The 23396-nt window shown below is 36.0% G+C and overlaps 1 protein-coding gene across 1 annotated transcript in view; it reads left to right on the top strand.

Moving 5' to 3' along the window:
* LOC118744098 (microtubule-actin cross-linking factor 1) overlaps positions 1–23396 on the top strand; it is a 719134-nt gene that overhangs the window by 330029 nt on the left and 365709 nt on the right. Inside the window, 1 exon segment of the mRNA XM_036476824.1 lies at positions 10813–11031. Coding sequence (XP_036332717.1) covers positions 10813–11031 — 219 coding nt within the window.

Here is a 23396-nt window from a genome sequence, read left to right as displayed (position 1 = left end):
TTTTCAATACTTATTCGTCCTGGTGCACCCAAAAATTAATTTTTTTTCTATTGTACAGAATTTTCCCTTTTAATTGATATCCATATTGTTACTCTACAATGCACCGAATCTTTTGAATAATTTTTTTATTCAATCATATTCTAGGAATTTCAAAGTCCTTTAAAAAAAAATCCCGACGTCAGAGAGAGAAACGCAGTTTTACTAGATTTGGCCCCCAGTTTTGTGAATATATTGATTTTTTCGTGTGTAAAATTGACTGTCCACGGGACTCAGCACAAACTTTAAAGCCTTAAAACAAACCCAGATTTACACTCTCGGCACCGAACGTTCGTGTACCTTCGTACAGTGTGGCGAAGAACTCAGGATATATCAGACGTTAGCGAGCAACTTATGTAAAGCTTAGATTTGGTTAAGTGTGAGTCCTAAGGACTCATGATGGTGTTTTGCGCTCCATAAATTTTATCAAAGCTTTAATTATTATTTTCATTTTCTATCAGTATTGTTTGAATATGGCGTCCAAATGTAGATGATGTTAGAGTGTTAACCCCATAAGTGACTCTACAGAAAATGTAATAAGGAAAAGGCTCGAAGAAGATGAAAATGGAAGTGATTTACAAGACGATCTCTCGGATTGCGCAGAACTTTTTCGTGATTGTAGTTCTGAAGTATATTCCGACGGTGTGGATGCCGATTTTATACCATAGCACCGCCACAGAATGCTCCGATAGTGATAACCAGTACGGGAAGCTTACATTTTCTGCGTTTGTAAAATACCATTTTTGTCTTACATGTACCATGTATATGGGAAGAGAGCTTCAGGGCAGTGACTTTACCTCCTGCACGTTTCGTTATTTTGTACGATGAGTAAACATTTTAATTTTTAATTCTGATCACCTACATATGTTATGTTTAAGAGGAAGAAATTTTTGGTTTCGTTTTGTTATTTTTTCCATTTTCTTTCATTAGACATAAAGTCTTAATTTTTTTATCTTTTTCTCCACGTTATCAGAAAAGTGACAATAAAAGTGTGTTTCGCTTGAGTTTTATTAATTCTTTGATTATTTTCTGTTGAAAGAGGTTATAATCTGCCTTTAAGTGGAAATAAATAATTTAAATAATTAATGCCGTGCCAAGGCATGAATGCGCTGACTGTTTGTTCGTCGCCTGAAGATACTTCGCCTTGTCCTCGTTTCGCTTTGCTTCCTTATCCAACTAGGAAAAGGCAGAACAGACTTCGCGGTTTTTGTTACCGATGATGTCGATGTCATCGGCATACGTCAGCAATTTCCCGCTCATGTTAATAAAATATACATTTCGCTCTTAGAGACAACTTCTACGCGATGAAGATGTGATATTAAATTCAATTAATTTACATATAAAAACGTACAGATTTCAGCAAATATAAAACCTGATGTTAACTTCAAACCTACACGTAGGGAAAAAATAAGTGGGATCAATTAAAAATTAGTATTAGTAGCAGTGCGCGCTTCCGATCCGCAGGGTCTGGTTCAAGCCCTGGTTAAAGCAACATCGCAAAAAAAATGTTGAAAGAATTTTTTTTCTTAACAGCGGTGGCCTTTCTTCAGGCAATGGCAAACCTTCGAGTGTATTTCATGAATAATAGCTTCTCATAAAAATTAGAGCTGTAGCAAACCGTATGTATTCGTTACTGAGTAACGGGTACAACCCCTGATTCGAAGTACCGAATCGTTGCTCACATACTAATCTCGTTACTCACATGCTCCGTATATGCAAAATTAGTTGCGTTCCCCAAATTTTCTGGTTAAAACCTGTAAAACTGTCAAAAAGCAAAAGAATCCAGAGAACAGAGTACGGGAACGCTTTCTGGTAAATTCCTGTAAAACAGAGGTCGAAAATAACCGTCAACACTTTGAAAGTGTCCCAAAATAACCGTCACTATTTAAGGGAAAAAATAACCCACAAAACAGAACAGGTGGTTTATTTTTTGTAGATGTGTGCTCCTCTCAGTGGGAAAGGGTTATTTTGCATATAATTTCCGTTGCTGTTGGACACGGACACTTATCGCTGGAAGAAGAAAAATAAGTGTTAGAAGTGCGTAGGAACATATCAAATTTGCTGTTGATAGAGAGATAGAGAGATATAAGCAACGTCAACGTCACGGTCATGTTATTTATTTAAAATCCGCTATCAGTTAAGAAATTATAATTATGATTTAGTTTGTTGACCAAATAAAAAATAAAATTTATTTGTGATTTGATTTCTCAACCAAATAAGAAATACAAATTTTTGATTTGATTTGTAGAGCAAATCAATTTTATTTGTAATTTTTCAATTAAATAATACTTTTGTTATGCGACGCAAATAAGATATTTAAGTATCTTCCAACTTACAGTTCCACGAAAATCTTCGGGATCCTTGGGACTAATTCGAGATTTTCGAGACTTCTTCTTGATTTTTGGAATCTTTGGGACTACTTCAAGATTTTTAGGCTATTTCGGGATTTTTGACTATTTTGGGATTTTCGAGACTTCTTCAGGATTTTCGGAATCTTCGGGACTACTTCCGGATTTTTGGGCTATTTTGGGATTGTCGGGACTAATTCGGGATTTTCGGGATCCGCGGCACTAATTCGGAATTTTCGAGACTTCTTCAGGATTTTCGGAATCTTCGGGATTTTTGGGCTATTTCGGGATTCTCAGACCTAATTCGGGATTTTCGGGACTACTTTGAAATTTTCGGGATCCGCGGCACTAATTCGGAATTTTCGAGACTTCTTCAGGATTTTCGGAATCTTCGGGACTACTTCGGGATTTTTGGGCTATTTCGGGACTAATTCTGGATTTTTGAGACTACTTTGAGATTTTCGGGATCAGCGGCACTAATTCGGAATTTTCGAGACTTCTTCAGGATTTTCGGAATCTTCGGGATTTTTGGGACAAGTAGTAGTCCCGATAATACCGAAAATCCCGAAATAGTTTCCAAGTTGAGTCTCTGTGACTATTATCATTTTCTTTATAATTACCTTTATTTTAATCTTTCCTCCTTTATTTTCATCTTTACTCATCCTCATCTTTTCTTCATATTTATCTTTATCATCTTTATGTTTATCAATTTCTACATTACATATTCCCCATCACCTTTGCCCTTATATTAGTAAAATTTTTAAATTTACCTTGGTCTTCATTTTTGCATTTATCTTTACGCATCTTTGTTTTTGTTTTTATTTTTACCTTTACCTTTATCCTTTTCTTTATCAATAAAATAAAATAGCTTATTTTCGGTGTATCATATTAAGAATGTGCACTCTCTCTTTTTTGTCATAAATGTTCGCACATGTATGTGTACGTATATGTCGTGTAAAGAAATGCCTAGCGCTTTGCTTCCACTTATTATGCCCACTTATATTTTTCAGTCCTACAATAACCCACAAATTAAGACACTTAAAAATAAAATGCCCTGCCAAAGTGTTTTTTCCCAAGGCAAATTTTACCAGTTGATAAATAACCCACAACGGAAAACACAAAAAGATCGCACAGAGTGATTTGCCACGGTGAGAAACACACTTTGCTTGAGAGACGAGTGTTTGTGTCAGTGGTAAACACCATATGGGACACATGGTGACGGTTATTTTCGATCTCTGCTGTAAATTCTTGCAACTTCTTGCGAGTTAGGGAACGCAACTATTAATATGAATCAATACAACCAACAAATTGTGCGGGAACGAAACTGCTGTTCGTATCGATACTAAAGTGAGTTGCGTGTATATGTACGTACAAGCATGCATGTGTACGAACGAACATTATCTTTCGCTAGGCGTTTCGTTGCGATGATTCGTGTGAGGTACAAGTGCTTGGATCAAAAGTAACGAGTAAAGTAGCGATACGAAAGGTACGGGTGTTAATTGGATTAGTAACGAATACATACAGGTATCGAAATTTTCGGTACTTTTACAGCTCTAATAAAAATACAATCGCCGTTCGGAGTCGGCGTAAAACTGAAGGTGCCTCCCCTTTGTATGACAATATCAAGGCGTACGCCACAAATCGGAGGAGAAGCTCGGCCAAACACTAACATATGTGTAAGCGCCAATCTATTATTAAGCCCAATCACTTTAGATTTTTTCAACGAAAAAATTCCCGGAAGAAATTTTTTGACGCAGTTAGGTGTCTCCTCATTAGGTGAACACAAAATGAAAATTTTTCCCCCAATTGCGATATGGGAAATGTCCGCCATCTTTGATTTTGTGTTTTTTGCGATTTGACCGCGATTTTTGCACTCGATTTTTTCAACGAAAAAGTTCCAGGAAGAAATTTTTTGACGCAGTTTGGTATCTCCTGTTAGGTGGACACGAAAATAAAATTTTTCCCCCAATTGCGATATGGGAAATGTCCGCCATCTTGGATTTTGTGTTTTTTGCGATTTGAGCGCGAATTTTGCACTAGATTTTTTCAACGAAAAAGTTCCAGGAAGACATTTTTTGACGCAGTTTGGTATCTCCTGTTAGGTGAACACGAAAATAAAATTTTTCCCCCAATTGCGATATGGGAAATGTCCGCCATCTTGGATTTTGTGTTTTTTACGATTTGCGCGCTAATTTTGAATTTCTCGCGAAAAAAGGTAGAAAACAAATTTGTAGAGAATTCGATTCCCCAAAATTTTTATGTGCCTATCATATTTTTAAACAATTATTTATTGCTAAAAATATGCAAAAAATTTCCAAAATTGGGTAAGTGGCGCGGTTTTTTCGAATTTTGAGCAATTTCTATTTGAAATAAGTGGCACATTTCAATGGGAAAGTCGTAGAAGACAAAATGTCCAATTAACGCATTATTTATATGTTCGCGTACGACGTGTAGATCTCGATCAACAACGAGCTCAATGCAGCGACAGGGACAGCTACTCAAAACTTTTTTCACAGTATCTCGGAGGTCGTGTTTTTTGGCGCGTATTTTCAACTGTGGGTTCACCAATAGGCCAAGCCCATGAATGACTATTTTCAGTCAGTTGAAACTGTAATTAGCAAATAGTTTTTGTCCTTTTATCAATACGACCTATCTCTAATTCTAAAGAGTTTTATTGTGGCGAAAATAATTATGTGCGGATTAGGACTACTGGTGGAACCACATAAAAATAAAACGCGCCAATAACTTTACCTCTGAGGTGATGCGGAAAAAGTTTTGAGTAGCTTCTCCCTTTCCGCTGCATTGAGCGCGTTGTTGGTCGAGATCTACATGTCGTACGAGAACATATAAATAATGCGTTTATTGGAAATTTTGTCCTCTACAACTTTGCCATTTAAATGTGCCACATATTTCAAATAGAAATTGCTCAAAATTCGAAAAGACCGCGCCACTTGCCTAATTTTGGGCATTTTTTGCATATTATTAGCAATAAATAATTGTTTAAAACAAATTTATAGGCCATGAAAATTGTAGGGAATCGAATTCTCAACAAATTTGTTTACCTTTATTCACGAGAAATGCAAAATTCGCGCACAAATCGTAATGAACATAAAATCCAAGCTGGCGGACACATCCCATGTAGCAATTGGGGGAAAAATTTTCATTTTGTGTTCACCTAAACAGGAGACACCTAACTGCGTCAAAAAATTTCTTCCCGGAATTTTTTTTTAATCTTACGTCGATTTTGGTCTAAAGTGATCGGGCTAATTATTATTATTATTTTTCTTCGCATGTGAATAACTTTTACTCTTTTGAGTGGTGTTTTCTCATAGCGTCGCCTTAGAGTGTAAACCTGCTAACGACCAAAAAACATATTTTACTGTAGAGGCAAAAAACTAAATACATATATCTTTAACTCTTAGTCTAAGGGGCAAATACTACATATAGTTTGTTAATCGCGCGACGTTCTATGGCCCTAATCCAGAACGAATGAAAAATTACGTTTTTAGGGTTTTATTGGCGAATTTCTAACTTAGCCGGTTTTAGTTTTTGTATTTTCAAAATTGAAGTGGATTTAGCAGGTTTTTTGTATGAATAAAATTTTTTCTATTTTATTTTTTGTGATTACGAGCTCAATTTGAATGTTAATTAAAATAGTATTCCATAGATAAAAACAATTATATATATATATAAAAAATACAACAGATTTATACTTCCGTTTATTGCAACAAAAATAGGCAGTTTATAAAACATATATTAGTAACTATACGTGAAGTATTCCTCTCTCAAATTAATAGTACAAAGACCACATATAAGATAATTTAAGTAGGAACTCAATAATGCCAGAAAGTATGATACATATTATTCAATCATGAGGTAAATTGTTATAGTAGGCGTGGTAATATTCAGGAAGTAATCGTTTGAAATACTGGAGATCTCATACTTTCTGCGAGCAAACGTACGCCTACTCTCGTAAAAATTCGGAAGGTGAGAAAACGGCAAGGAAACAGCTACTGGGGCTGGAAAACTCTTCTGCATCTTATCTTCCTTCTGTTTCGTTCCACAAGTAACAATAATTTCCTTGAGATATAAAAAATTAAAGCTTATTCGCTGGCTATTACCTTGGCTTAAACGCATAAAGTAATATTTTAAGATAGAACAATAATCGAGCGACAGAAGCACAATATGTTGGATTTAGTTGAATTTGAACTAATTGTACTTAGCAGCTTTACTCATCAAACAATTTTTGACAATTATATTTTTATATTGACGTATTTTTTTGCTTGCCAACTGTGGAATCGCCTACTCCTTCGAACTGCATCAAAAGGTCAATTTTGCCATAAAACGGATTTAGCAGGTTTACACTCTAAGCCGACGATATATGCCTTATATATTTCCTAATGTGTTAGTTTTAAGAAATGGATATACAAACAATTTTCGAAAGTCGTTTTCCGGTATATTTTTACAGTATAAATAAGAAGTGTTTCAATTTTTTTGCAAAACGAATCGTTTTTTTAAATCCTTTGTATATATGTATCTCGAAAATATGTTATTTTAATTAAAATTTAATCATTAATGAAAGATAGAAAGTTAACTTACCTATCATTAGATAAATTACACAGGCCGACAAAATTTCATTAAATTTTCTAACCAAGAATCAGACTATACTTTTCCGAAGGTCTTTGGCGTGCAGAATTCGAATCTGAAACCAGAATAGCCCAATCACGTCTGGTTTTCGAGATATTCTAACCTAAAAGTACAAAAATCACGGTTTTTGGGCACATTTGAGCTCCTGTAACACGATGATCATTTTCAGAATATCAACGAATTTACTAAGCTCAGTAAATTCAACAGACGACTTCTCGATGACAAATAAAGATCTTTTAAAGCTTTAAAATGAATTTTGGAGGGGAGGAGTAGTACTTTTAGATAACGAGATGATCTTTCTGGAAACGATATTTGTTATCGTGTTACAGGAGCTCAAATGTGCCCAAAAACCGTGATATTTGTACTTTTAGGTTAGAATACAGTGATCCCCGGTTAAGTGCCAGATACAAATGTGTTTAACTTCTGTGGCACCTATGCGGGTATGGCTAAGGTGACCACCTGTACCTAAATCTCCGGTACAGTACCGAAACTTTTGGTTCAGCACCGTGTACCGAAACGAAGGTTTGGGTACAAGCAAATGTACCGGAATATGCAAGGTACATATGTACATTTTTAAAAAAAAAAAAAAAAAATTAATCAGCTGTTTGACTTGACTTTCAAGTTGCTACATGACTTGAAAGTAAAAATTGTTATCAAGTCGACGTTCAAGTTGTAAATGTGCGTGTGTGTTAGTAAAAAAGTGTGAGTGTATTGCAACTTGAAACCAAGATCTTGATCGTGTAACGTCCAAGTTATTTCTTTATTTTATCGACAATATCGATAACTTCCCCATCACTAGCTCAAATAAGAAAGCGAAAAATGTCAGGAAAGCGTGGAGTGAAAATTAAAATTTTTGAATTGACTTCCGAAGGCGGCGAAAGTTCAGATGTAGTAAATTTGTTGAACAATGCAATGGAAAAGTTCAATCTGAAAAGCATACTATCAAATATTTCTATATGAACTATTCAAACCTCAAAATGAATCCAATTTAACTTATTCAATTTTTCTGTGAAATTACATCAAAGTGATTTTGGAAAAACCTTAAGAAAATTCATAACTTCGGAAATTGTCCATTGATTTTTATAAATAATACCTGGTTTTACTCGGAATTGCACATTCTTTTCGAAATAATGACTGAAAGAGACCATTTTGTTTTGAAATTTTATACAAAATGTTGTAGAAGTGGGAAAAATAATACAAATTTGTGTGTTGACTTCAGACTTATTTCAACAACTTTCAACACATTTAAAATGTGCTCACAAAACTTATTTAATCTTTAAATAGTGCAAACATTTTTTTCCTTCTAAAGACTATAAAACTTAAAATTGGGTAAAAATTAACAGCTGAAAATATTTTAGTGCGGGAAGTCATTTAAAAATGTTTTTTTTTTTTAAATAAGTCACCTTAGGTGTGGCACTTATGCGGGGACTGCGAGTGGGTGGGTGCCGAAATACAGATATGTGTAAAAACATCCTTAGTGAAAAAAGTGTTATTTAAATACATAACTAGTATTTACATATGTATATGTGTAAATAACCATGCATATTATTCAACAAAACATGAAAAACGAACTAAAATAATACAAGTGAAACTATTCGCACACACATTTCCTTATGAGATCTCATTTTCATTACACAACTGATATATGTACATAGGTATATCAAAATAACTGACTTTTTTATTGAATAACTAAATTTCAACAATTATTCAACAAAAAAGTCGGTTATTTTTTCTGGTGAATATTTGTAAACTTAAAAATAATTTAACTGTAAAAATAAATTAATTCCTTAAGTGGCATTTTAGTGGTACTTAAGCGGGGTGCTTTTAAAAGGACAATTTTATATGAATATGGTGCCCAAATTTACAGGTGCACAAATATTATGACTGTTAAGCGGGAATGGCACTAAAGGGGGGAGGCACTTAACCGGGGATCACTGTATCTCGAAAACCTGACGTAATTGGGCTGTTCTGAGGTCAGATTCGAATTCAGCACGTCAAAGACCTTCGGAAAAGTATAGTCCGATTCTTGGTTAGAAAACCTTGTTGGCCTGTGTTATTTGGTTTGATTTGTTAATGACTTATCCATACATTCGACATTTTTATGATCGTAATTTTTTTCCTTAATAAAAACTTGAAGTCAAAAACTACTCTGCACAAGGCTCACTGTTAACCAGTGTAATATAGGGTGCGTTCAGAAATGCATCAAGTCAAAGCATCAGTCTGTTTTATTTCTATACTATAATTGGTAGAAATATCAAATATGCGCAACCACGGTTATAAGCCGAATTGGAACTAATTCGCGTAAACCAGACATTTCCATAAATTATAGTTTAGAAAGAAAAGATACTGATGCTTTGGCTTGATGCATTTCTGAACGCACCCATACAGTTTTAGAAAACGCGGCAATTAAGTTGCGGGTTTTATGAACTTTTAAGAACAACGCAAGGAAAGCCCTTTCAAATAACTTACATAAGCACCTGACTATTATTATAAGGGGCAAAATTTTCCAAGTGTAGCAGGGAAAAAATTTTATGGCAGTATTTTTTTCAAACTCCACCACGTTTTTGCTATGGTAACTGGTAACCAATGTGTAAAATAATTGTGTTTTTCCACCGCGGTTTTATGTCGAGTTATACGATTTTAAACATGCAAATTTCAGCCCTATTTCGTAGTCACAACTCATGATAGAGAATCAAAAATTGCTGGCCCATTAGAACCTTTTCCGTTCTTATGGTTCTTTGATTTGCATTTTTTAAACAATTTACCCCTTTTTTCCCAAACAGCTTATTTCGATAGCTTATTTTCTAAGCTTTCCAACGATATATAATTTGTATTGGGCGTGGCAAAAGGTCTACAAGTTTTTTATAATAGAACATTGGTTACCAGTAACCATAGCGACAACGTGGTGGAGTTAAAAAAAATGCTGCCATAAAATTTTTTTCCTAGAACACTTGGCGAATTTCGACCCATAAGATAGAATCGTTAGCACCACATACTAGGTAATGCCACAATATAGTAAATAGTAGAAACCCTAAAGTACAATCAAAAATTAAGCCAATAATGGATTAATTAAATTTTTTAGAAATAGAATTTCTGTTAGTTGATCAATTGGTGTATATCCTTACCTTGATAGAGAAAGGCCCTATCTAACATTTTGGTTTCTTTACAGAGTAGTTATAAAACTTTATAAAAGCTATAGCTCCTCGGGTGCGAGTTTATTCATTACACTGGTGTTTAATAAACACAAACAAATTTTTTGATGTAATAGTTGTTTTAAATTCGATAAAGTCTTTAGTCAGTAATCTACCGACCTTTGTACAGAGCTGTATTTCCAAAGTAAATTAGTTATCGATTTTCTATATTAAGGTAATAATATGTAATGTTTATGGCGTTTAAAACCAAGCTTATAGAAATACTTCGTATATGTAGCATAACTGTTCCTGTTGTTAACGAAAATATTGGGCAGAGCATAAAACTAAAGTTTCATCTGAAGTGTTAACCTAAAACTAATGCTTACAATTTACCAAACATTTCATTATTTTATACTTCAGAGAATTTATTCAAATAATTTTATTTAACGTATTGGATTGTCAACTTAAAAACCTAGAACAGTCTGTACAATGTACATACTAATGACAAATCTTAACCTTTACCAATATTAATTCTAACATGTTAATTCTAATTTAACTTGTAACACACACACACAAACCACAATGAAACAATTCTGTAAAATAAATTATACTACCTAATATGCAACAATATACCGGAATTGAAAAAGCAGATATATGACGGTAAATGCCTGCGCTTACAAGACTGGATTCTGGAAGCCAGTCCTTCATCTTCACTACCTCGCCAAGATCTTCAAACAGGAAGTGATCCTGGTGCCGCGAAATACTACAGTCATCACCTGGCTACACTAAATACAAAATATAGCCGATTGTTGGAAATTCTTTCTCAACGTTTAATAACTGCCATAGAAGTGAATGGAAGCCAAAACTTGGTAAGTTAAAATAATAAAAAAAAATCGATTGTATTTACTGGAATTCAATTCAACTAATAACGTGTCTGTAAATATAATGCTAACGATCCTTTACCTTTTAGAAATATTAAGATACTATTCCAAGGAAGTTATAAAGTTTTGTAAGTAGTTTTTTTGGAACGGCCCTAGAAGGTAGATACATATATGATTTGAACTTATAATCAGGGCTTCGGAGCGGAGCGGAGTAAAGGAACAATGAGCTAAGGAGCAAAGGATTGTAGCTGGAGCGGAGCTAGAGTAAAGAGCTAAACAAATTCTTTTGCTCCTTAGCTACTTAAAGAAAAATCGAATTAACTTGGTAATTTTTTTAATTTTCTTTTGGATGCAGAAGTGTTCCTAGAGCATCTAGATGCATTTCTGAATCAAGACGAAAATTCTCAAAAAAATTTGGCTTACATTTTTTTGGCGGTTAGGGCTCGATATGTAAATCAATAAATAAAAAATTTTATCGGGAGCGGGAGTGAAGCAAGAGCAGAACCCGGAGCGAAATTAAATACCGGAGCGGAGCGAAGAAAAAAAACCTTCGCTCCGAAGCCCTGTTTATAATATTATCTTAAAACTTAATAAAAATCAAGGCGGCAGGCATGTGTGAAATACATTTTCAGCAATTTTTAACGCAGTTTGTTTAAACTGTCAGCTTAGAGTTATTTTTTTAAATATTTATTTTGCTTGAAACGAAAATCACCATTAGAAATCAAAAATCTATTTTTCTCCAAGTTTCTAAGTGAAGTTGTTTTTTTTGGGCAACTAAATATACGCGCTGCGCATTTGCCTGATATACAGTTTTCAAGTCAAGTCAAGTCTAAGTCTTGCATAACTGAGCTTTTACTTATGGTGTTTTCTTTTTTCGAAAAAAATGTCACCTTCTTATATGGCAACATTATCAGAGTAAAGAGTAAAATATGCCGGTGAGAGTAAAGTGCACGAAATATGCCGGTGAAGTTGGTGAACTTGACAGCCTTATCACAGGGCAAAAGAAACGCCATTAGATATCGATTTACTAGGATTGCCAACATTTTCTAAGATATTTATAGTACTTTTTGAAAAAAAAGTACACTTCAAATATATATAATATTTTATTTAAAAGAAAACGTTTTTATGTACATCATTTAGCTCATTTTTATTTCTTATGTATTTCTTTTATAAAAAATGATTTTTGTGAACTGTTGGCAGTTTTCCTTGTTAACTATGAAAATATTATATGCTTTGTGGCAATCAAAATTTAAATTAAAGAAATCAAAAGTTAATTTTTTATTAGTGAGGTAATCTCGCTATTTCACGTTCATAATAAAGAAAAACACACTGATATCTTAAAAAGCATTGCACAAAATAACAATCATTGATCGCTTGATCGATTGCCATTTTACATATATATATATATGTATATAAATGTACATAGATATCACATTCCATTACCCTATCAGATATGAGCGATATTGAAATTGCATTTTGTATGGGAGGTGCCTCCTTCCCCTCTCGAATACACATCACTTTTCGCCGTAATGATAACATAAGCAGCTGTGATATGTTTCAGAACGTTAACATAAGCGCATACACAGATAAGCGATATGAGAAGTTCAGTTTGTATGGGAGGTGCCTCGCCCCTTTTTCAATACCTACCACTTTTCGCCGTAAGTACGCTATAGATAGCATAAATAGCTGTGTCAAATTTCAGGACGTTATCGTAAGCCGTTCCAGAGATAAGCGATAAGAGATTTCAGTTTGTATGGAAGGTGCCACGCCTCCTTTTCTATCTACCACTTTTCGCTGTAAGTACGGTATTTAGAACATATATGTAGTTTGCTGTGTCAAATTTCAAGACGTTAGCATAAGCAGTTCCAGAGATAAATGAGATGAGAATTTCAGTTAGTGTAGGAGGTGCCACTCCGCCTTTTCAAATACCTACCGTTTTTTGCCGTAAGTAGGGTATTTACAATTTATGCATCCTTCCCAAGTTTCAGTTCCCCAGCTTAATTGGGTTTAGAGATAAGTCGGATTTCACATTTAAGTCTTTATGTCAGATGTCATGCCCCCTAAGTAACGGGGTTAACATTTCTGGATTAGAGGAAGTTGTATCCTTTAAATCGGTGTATGTTTCATTGAAATCGAGCGAACGGTGCACCCAAAAAAGTTTTCTTGTGGCGTATTTATATACAGATATATAACTGCACGATCAAAAATTTGGGTTCAATTTTTAAACCGCGTTGGGACTACTGCCTTTTTTAATTTTTTATAGTCTACTTTTTAAACCAGACAATAGTTTTAAGCAATTTTTAATATATTCTGTTCGTGGTTTAAAAATCAAACCAAAATGTTTTAATTCTAGTTTCTAGGTTTCATATATAGAAAATTTTTTTATGTATGTATGTATGTGTATTTAATGTTTCGAATCTATTAAGTCTTTAAGTGCAGTTTTCTCAAATAGCTTTTAAAATTTATCTGTCTTTCAAACACATCTTTTCAGATCAAATTTTTGTGGTTAAAGAGCAGACAAATTCTAAAACCTACTTGAGAAAATGGCGCTAAGAACGCGAAGCTTCAGGCAGATATTTTAGGCCATGATTCGATAAAAAAGGTTTGATGAAGAATGACAGCAGGTATAAGAGAAAAATAACAAAAATAAAAAAATATATATTGGGCCCTACTAGTGCTCGTCCGATGCCACCTAGTACTCGATGCTTGTACTCATTAAAAGTATCGAAGAGAATACTCGGTGCTACACAGAGTATCGCTGGGGAGTACTCGATTCTACTTGTACTCAATTTGCTTCAATTCAAAATTCTTCAAAGGTCAGCAGCTTGATTCACCTACGACTCGACGTAGATGGTGTTTTATGCTCATGGAGGTATAAAACGCCATGATACGTTGTGTAGTGCCACCGAACGAGCACCAGTATCTATTTGAGCGCGAAAGGCGACAAAATCTTCCCTCAGAACTTGTCACTATAAATATCGGAGCTATAGCCGCGTTTGGAGAAAAAACGCTGAAGTGCTGCAAAGAACGCGTCGGTTGTCATATCACTGACCAATTCCATGTATAGCACGAGTGCTCAGGCATACAAAAAGTGCCACATAACTTTTGAAGCTGCGGCTATCACGGCCTTTGGTAGCTCCAACTTTAAACGGCCCTCCGTAGTCCAGCCAGCAGTCCTTGAAAGGAACAGCAGCATTGCACCGGTGCACTATGGGCAATATGAGACATTTGCTGATCATAGATCTGTAAAGTTTTTGTTCTTAAAATTACGGGTAAACCCTGTAAATTTAAACCATGAATTTTTAATTTTTGTATCTCATTTAGTTCCCGAGATATAGACCCATATGTGGACTTGGAAAACATAAAATGTACACTTTCTGATTAAATGGAAAGAAGATATTTGACTATTGGTATTAAACGATCGTTTTTATAAAATATTATTTCATATATATATATATTTTTTACATAGATTACCCTTTATTTAAATAAAAAATAATAAAAATAAAAATTTTACTGAACTATTGCATTATATCGAGCCCTAACCGCCAAAATAACGTAAGCCACATATTTTTAAAAATTTTGTTTTTGATGCAGAAATATTACTAGAGCATCGAGATACATTTCTGCATCAAAAAGAAAATTTTGAAAAATATGTGGCTTACGTTATTTTGGCGGTTAGGGCTCGATATGTAGTAGGTGCCATAAGAAAAGAATATAAAAACACCCCAATAAAAAAAATTTCAATAGTATAGCTTATCGTTTTCTAAAAATTATTGACTAAAAATAGTATATGTTTTACATATTAAAAATACACTTATCAAAATGATTCATTTATTTGCGGTTTCAATCGCTTCACAATCCGGAATGAATTCACTTATTTTCAACAAGCCTAGAGCATCTTCGTCAAGTTCTTTGGTGATTCTTGCATATGGCTTACGAATGCTTGTTGTGTATGGATCCGATGTATATAATAATGTACGGAAGATATCTTCGTTTATCGCCAATCTTGAGTGTTTTCTTGGGTGAAGACTACCTTCAGTCATGGAAACCAACAAACTCACCGAATGTTCTCCATCAAGCCAATCGCTATTTTCTTTAAGAAATCGATCCTTTTCGCGTTGAGCCTTAATCCAACGCATATTGCATTGCCATAATAACTTTGTTTTAAATCATTAATTACGAATTCTGCGTTGACTTCCGAAACTTGATATTTTCCCCTTAAAAATGCGGATAAGGCCGACTAATTTCTTCCGTTCTCTATATAAAAAAGCAATAGCGGACGTTTTGGAAACCATAAAGAACTCATTGGAAATTTATTGCTTCTCGAAAACAAGCTTTTTTATTCTTAATATGTAGTTCCGAACTTTTTGGGAATAAGCATTAAACTGCCCGTATCAAGCATGCAGATGTTTCTTAACCATTGTGAATTGCAGGTACCAGTACCTAGCAGCTAATCGGACATAATTTTTCTCTAAAACGAGCACCTCTATTCTAGATGTGGGTACTGGAATTTTGGAAAATTAGTATTGGTACCAGCAATTCAAAATGGTTAAGAAACATCTGCATGCTGATACGTGCAGTTTACTGCGTATTCCCTAAAAGTTCGGTGTGAATGACAGGTATTAATACTAATTTTGTGCAGTTGGAGGACCTAGCAGGTAATCGTACATTTTTATATTGTGCGGTCAAGTATATCCTTAAAAGTAGGGAGCTAACTTTTTTATCTTTATTTACTCCCATTTGATTGTAAAATATTTTAAATCTAATGAAAATCGTATTTCTTGGTAATTCCGTATGCATCTGTTCTAAAAATTATTAGAATCTCACAAATTAAACATCAGGTAAAAGGTGTGGTTGTCTAGTTTTCGAATATATAAATTGTTTTTTTGTTAGGTTTAAAGATTTAGTAGCGACTGAAATCCCGCATTCTCACGTAGTGTCACTTAAAACATCTTAACTTCAAATGGCGCAAACCTGCGCAAACTTTTTTCCGTGTAGTAAATGAATTTTTCGTGCTTTTATTGAATTCAAATTCAAAACATAATCATGCGGAGAAAACCTTCGAATCCTTCATCGAAATTAAAAAAACCATACAAAATTTGTGTTTTATTACAGAAGCTATTGCTGCAAATGTTTCAAACATTTCAAAATGAAATGTTTATAACTAATTTTAAATCTGAATATAACATGTAACTCAAGTCCGTATTTCTTAAGAGGCTCTTGCTAGAAAAAAATTCCTAAACTGCGGATCTGAAAATGATTGCGTTGCGAGTAAAAATTTCAACAATTTGAATATGTCAAATTCTTAAGCAATTTTCACTTTATTTCATTAAATAAACACACAAAAAATCTTTAGGTTATTAAAGCACGCTTTATTCCCTAAAGAATAATACAAAACACTTATGATATTTACAACTTTTCAAAAATGCATTTATGATCAGCCTTTGTACTAGCTCGATCCATAGTGCGGTGTGTAGGTAGATTCCCCATTATCTGGTTGGAACCTATAGCTCCCTGTCGAAAACATTTAATGCACCGATGGATAAAGATTTGTATGGCTGACCGAGCGTCGATTAGCCAGTATCGTCTGCGTAGAGCGTGCAGAGTTGCTTGTGTGCCGCCATGGAGCGTGGCATCATACGCCTGCGCGATAAGAAGCTTGCTCAGTTGACTGTCTTTTAGCAAGATGATAGGTAAGCGTTTTTAGAAAGGTAAACTGGCGTTCTTCAGCCGTCCATTTAAGCGCAAAAGTCCATCATCGTCTAGCACTGCGTTGAGCTTTAGGAGTTTGCTCTTTGCATTAAGTCTTCTTTTGGGTCGGAGACTGGAGATTTCATTAGAAAAATGTATGTTTTGAACATACCTTATCCAATATTTCAGCGCCTTAGCTCGCTCTGCAGCAGTGCAAAAGTCAGTGTTGTCATGGGGTCTTCTCAATGCTACATATACAAAACCCTGGCACCAAGCAGTGACGGCTAGTAGGTTTTGGATACACGAGTATTTTTGAAGAATCCAGGCTTAGGAACCGATATTAGTGACATAATGCTAAGATCGTCGTTCCCAACCGCCTGGGTGCTTGCTGGTTCAACCACGACGTTTTCTAGCCAATAGCTTTCGTCCTTTTGTAGCCATGTGGGGCCCGCCCACCATATGCTAAGGCCTTCAAGGTGCGAAGGGTAAATGCCACGAGACGCGACATCAGCCGGATTGCATTTAGGGGAAACGTACTGCCATGCGTCTACATTTTTCAGCTCCTGAATCTTTGCTATCCGGTTGGCAACATACTGCTTATGCTGTCCAGAATTGGCCCGAATCCAGCTGATCACTGTCTTTGAATCACACCAGTACCATGTGTGACTAGATTTAAGCTGCAGAGTTGCAAGAATTTTGCAGGTTAAAGTACTCGCAAACACTGCTCCATTTGGCTCCAAACAGGGTATGGTTCGTTTCTATAACAGTGCCTTGGTCTTCGCCATGATAATAGATACCTTTATTTCACGCTCAACAGTGTCACACGTAGATACGCGACGGGTGCAAAGGCTGCTATTCACGCGTCACAGAATACGTGCAGCTGAGCTTCTTCTGTGTCGTCAGCTGTGAAAAGCCACCTCGGAATTTTTACGTTTTCTATCAGTGGCATCTCATCACGGAATTTTATCTATTCACTCTGGTAAGGTTCGGGAATCGGTACATCCAGTACGCCAAAGATATTGGCACATACGCTTGACAGTAATGATGATAGGAGACAGCAAGCAAGCAGGATCATACATCTTTGCAACGTCGGAAAGCTGCTGTCTTTTAGTGATTGCTGCGGAAGCTACGCTCACTTTTACCTTGTACCTAATATAGACATCCTGGAATGACTAATAAATTCCAAGTGCTTTAGTGTCTTGGTCCGAATTAAGCACACATATTTTATTGGCATTTGTTCCTTGAATTTTTTGAAGAAAATCTCCGGAATTAGAATTCCGTTTACGCAGTGTAAAGTCTGTAGCGCTGTAGTAAAGTCTGTAATTGCTGTTGTAATTCAACTGGCTTATCAACAGAGCTGGCGCCGCTTAAACAGTCATCTACGTAAAAACATTCCTTTAAAGCATCAGCTGTTTCTGGAAATTCTGTACCCTCATCTATCGCCAAAGTATGGAGAACTTTAATGGTTAAGTAAGGCGATGTGAGTCCGTAAGTTACTGTAAGTAAGCGATATAGGCAAGGCTGGTCATGCTCATGTTTCCAAAAGATTCGTTGCATATCTGCGTCCTTATGGTCAACCAAGATTTGTCGAAAACATTTTTCGATGTCGGCCATAAATGCGATCCTGTGCCATCGCCACATCAATATAATTGCGGATAAATCGTTTTGGAGCTTTGGTCCAACAAGCAAGCAGTCGCTTAGTGACCTACCACATCTCGTTTTACGTGATGGGTTAAAAACGGTTCGTAGTTTTGTAGCAGACAGGCTGCGGCTCAAAGTCCTCGCAAAGAGGTTGCATATGACCGAGTTGGAGATATTCGGACATAAACTCATTATAGAGTGTTTAAAATAAATATCATTGTTCAGGCGTTTGTTTTGATAATGGTAAAGCATTTCAGCATCATATTTAGTATCTGCAAGTCGTGGCCATCGATAGTTTCGATGGTCGATAGTCACAACCATCCTTAGTACTATCGATAGTTTTGATTGAAAAAGTCCAAAATTTAAAAATAACAACTTTTATTGAAAATTATATCAGAATTCCTAAAATATGTCGATATTTTTGTTAAGGAACAAAAGTTTATCAACGATTTTTGGCTTCAAGCAGCATCTGCGCTCTGAAATACGTATGTTACTGAATAATGTATGTATGAGTAAAAACTATCGGTAGTGATTACATAACCATCGATGTTTTCGATAGTCAAAAACCATCGAAACTATCGATAGTGCCATCGATAGTTTTCCAGCTATACGTACCGATCTTTAGGTAATGCAAGCGCTGCACACTCGACAAGGACTTGTCACCAATTACCAATGTCGTGAACATGTCTTTAAATTGCAACCAGCCCTGCAGCTTGCCATCGAACTTACGAAGTTAAATTTTAGGCAAAATTGATATAGCGCATGCTGAGGAGTGCGGAAGTCGAACGGATTTCGTATCATGCCCAGCGATAGACAACTGCTCGATGGAGTCGTTAAGTTCGCCTACAGCTTCGCAATAAGCCGTTTCTATTGCATCGAAATGTTCATCTGCTAGCACATTTGCCAACTGATTCTCGCTTTCCTCAGTAGGCTCGATATTGCGAACTACATCATAATTCGCACTGTATTTGGCCCAGTAGTCTTCCAGCAAGTGCTTCCGCGCGACGAAGTAGCCTTTTGTCTGCTTTGTCTTGAATACCTTATTGGTGTTGATGGAAAAGTTTTGTATATATTTAGCTAGGGCTTCCTATTTCCTGAGCGCCATGTCTGCGTGTCTCGGTGTGAGGTTATGTAGAATCTTGAGGGCGGAATATCCCGATTCGAGTATATTATGTATTACTCTGATCCCCGCAAGGGTAGCCAAATTAATGTTAGAATTGATAGCCTTGTTTAAACAATAAGCAAGCGGTTTGATCTGTAACAATGTAATTTTATTATAAGTATCGACTAAGCACATGTGCTTTTCGTGCAGAGAGAAAAAAGAACACATAAGCAATATGAATGACAGTAGATTAGAACAACACAAAAGCAAAATGTTATGGAGTTGCCATTGCACTTTTAGTGTAGTGATTGATTCTGAACAATGACAGATAACTATAAAAAACCACACAGATTAGAAAAGGCGATTTTTTTTGTTGGAAATTAGCCTTAGAATACCCGACAATGCAACAATGCAAAATATAGTTCACCCAAGCTTATGCAGAGCTGAAAAATGCCTTTACATATCCTATTTTGAAATGGCGTTACTTGAAAGTACCGAAACAATAAGAAAGCTCATCGTTAACTTATAATTGATCCTTCTGTATCCCAGCATTTCAAACCGAATTCTAGAGATGCTTCCGCACTTTCGTGTGATCTTTTAATTTTCACTATATCCAAATCGAGTGGTTCACATCTTGAATAGTTTTTTTTTTTTTTTAACTACAACACAGTTGATTTTCCCAAATGTAGCAAATAAATACTTGCACTTTGTACTCGATACCCATGAAGTACTTGTACACGCATGTCGAAGTACAAAATATACCTGTTACTGGGTAGAGGTACTCGAGTATATACTTATAAGTACTGGTATCGGAACATCACTAGGTCTGACAACATTCGAACCCGGGCCTTCCTGAAAGCTAACAAATAATAGCAAACATCTCTACGCACTCGCTATAACCACAACATGTAAATGTGTCTTAAAATTTTTGTTTGAATCAAATTTGTCACAATCGTTCAAACAAACTTACTTCCAAACTTGTGTAGGTCATGTCAGTTTATTTACTTGACCCGCTGCCTACTCACTTCACGAGAAAGAGCACCGGAAGCACTCTTCTCGTAGTGGTGTTTAGATATGCTTTCCACTTGCTTATCAAGGGAAGGCCTTGACAAAATTGCTTCTTGGATGCGCATACTATGTATGTATATATGTATGTATGTGTATTTACCAGAGAGCTGCATGGATACACTCAAATTACATTTTAAGTCACTCGCTTTCTTTTCACATCTGCACACACTCGCACTCATTTATTTCCAAACATAACGTGCGATAGCATTGAAAAAACATTGTCGGTTGAGTGAGTAATTCACACTATCAAGTGCTCGATTCAAATAACAAGTGCATGGCATAACTGTTGTAATGAAAGTATCAAAGAAAAAACATTTGTAAAGCCAATTTTTGTTAATTTTATTGGTTTCCTAACTGCATATTATAATGCAAAAATATCAACTGATTAAGGGCATCATCATTTGACAAAAGGTGGCATCTTTTGTCAGAAATAACATTTCCAGCAGAAGAAAAAACTCTTTCTGACGATGTGCTAGTTGAAGGAGTGGCTATTACTCTACCACTGAGTTTATGCAGCAGCGGCATTTCGCATTTGTGTACCTCCCACCAATTAATTATATCGAAGTCCGTATGAAAATATACCTCAATATATTCATATCGCCGCAGCTCTGCAGTAGCTTTATAAGATCTGCTCACAAAGGTAGGTTGTTTAAGAAGACCTGAAAACAGCTCAAAGTTGTCTGAAGGTAACAAAGGTGTATCCGCAATTTGTGGTTCCGTTATACTGTCAGAATTCTCAGTTAACGTTCTCATAATTGGTAAACATTTTCCCTTTTGTGTACCTTTGCTCAGATTCGGTAAAGTTCTTGAGCTCTTTTGCTGGCGGGTATAAAAAAAGCACAATTTTGTGCAAATCTGTTAGTTTTCAACAGCAACTGTTTTTAAATAATAAAGCAACTTATTTTTCAAGTCCCTTATAAAGCCGATGTCTTCTGAGGTAACATTGCATTTCTTTTGTAGACTAGTTATATAAATGTACGTCAGGTGCATAACTAAATAATTTAGTAAAACTAATATATTTAAAAAAATACTTCATCAATATCAATTTTTTTCAAAATTGTCGTATTCTCTACTAATTGTTTGAAGTCAACGGGTGTCATTCGATTGCTCGACTTGCTTTTCATAACAGCATTTTTCACTCGCTTGACTTGATTTGGAAAAAGTATATCAATGCCATATTTGAAATCAAATGAGTACACTGTAGCTAAACATTGATTTCAAAACTAACTATGAATCTCACTGTTTGTACGGTGTTTCTCACTAACCTTATAGAGTTCACAGCAATGAGTTCATACTGTTTAGATGGAAGTGAGTATACTCATGCTGTTGTCTGGTATTTACCTATGTATCTACTTTGTTTCTACACTGTACAATCAAGCATCTACTCCTAAACTAAACATTTACATCGAAAGCTTTCGTGCTTAAGCTCTAACTGCAAGCTTATTTGCCAAACGAATAACTTCCATAAGCATTTGTGGAGGATCTGCCACATATTTTATAGTTATATAACTAGTTTGGTGTTCCACAACGAATCTCCCACTTTTTTTAAATAATTTTTTCATTCTTTTGAATAGTATTAAATCAATTCAACTCTCCACTAAGTGTAGATACATGTAATCACACACACACATACACAAAAAACGCTCCTGAACCCCTTATCACGAATGTGGATGGGGGAATACGGAAATGGCGTTATGGAGTGAGAAGTTCTGTATGCCATGGCCCCTCTCTGATGAAATGCGAAAGCAGTCCCGGGGAGGTGGCGTCATCGGAGTTTCATAGGGGCCACTTGATGGATAGTACGCTATCCCAACGTCCGTAACTGACAAAAAAACCTCACACACACACACACACACAGCTTGTAAATTCTGTTTTCCGACTTAGTGCCCTTCGCGTTTGCAGCGCTTTCCGTACAGTCTCGCAAGATACAGCCTGCGTCACAGCTAGTATTGCGCCTGCCGATTTGTTGGCTAACGAATTCCAGTGTACCTATATGAAGGCCCGAACAAAAGTTAGAGCCCTCTCAAATCCCGAGGTCGCGGCCGAACGCCAAATAAGCCTCTCACTAACCAAACTCGAAAGCGACAGTGACGGAGAAGATGACCCAAAAGAAGAGCTCGAGTCAATCATTGTGTTAGGCGAGAGCATAAGAGAGCTCGTCAACATGATGGAAGGGCAGCGGCACATTAACATAACAATGAGAAATCTAGTAAGCTCAATAGCCAAGCAGCACCAGAAAATACTGGCTGAATGTACGGTAGAGCCACCGCGCACTGCATCCGCCTCTAAAGCAACACAAACGCAGAGCCATACCAAGGAGAAGAAAAAAGAGCTAATGCTGGTAACAAAGAGCTGCGCGCAACGAAGACTGGCCACCAAACAATGCAGCCCTCCCACGTCGCTACGCAGAACGAGCCATTAGGCGCGCAGTCTATGCAATTGCAACGCGAAGGGAAAACCAGCGCAAACCAACCAGGCGCCAGTGGAGACGATCGCATAGGATCGAACAACAGCCAATCAACTGAGCGGTGGATTAAGGTAACGGGACGTAAGGTTAGAAGTAAACCAATGGAGCCCGATGCTGTGATCTTGAAGAAAAACGGCGATATGACATACGCAGATATGTTGAGGAAAATCAAATCACAGCCTAAACTAACTGAACTCAGCCAGAGTGTTAAAAACATACGGAAAACTACAAGCGATGAGCTTTTGTTCGAACTCAAGAAGCTGACCAATCCTTTAACCCAAAATTTTAAGGCAGCGGTGGAAACGATACTGGGAAGAAACGATACACCGAAGAATCATTAATTGAAATTAAAGATATGGATGAGGTAACATCCAAGGAAGAGGT

This window comes from Rhagoletis pomonella, unplaced genomic scaffold, assembly GCF_013731165.1.
Source record: "Rhagoletis pomonella isolate Grant_MI unplaced genomic scaffold, Rhpom_1.0 Rhpom_scaffold_00008, whole genome shotgun sequence".
Lineage (NCBI taxonomy): Eukaryota > Metazoa > Arthropoda > Insecta > Diptera > Tephritidae > Rhagoletis > Rhagoletis pomonella.
Note: the sequence above shows the minus strand (reverse complement) of the source record. Positions and strands in the feature narration are given on the sequence as shown.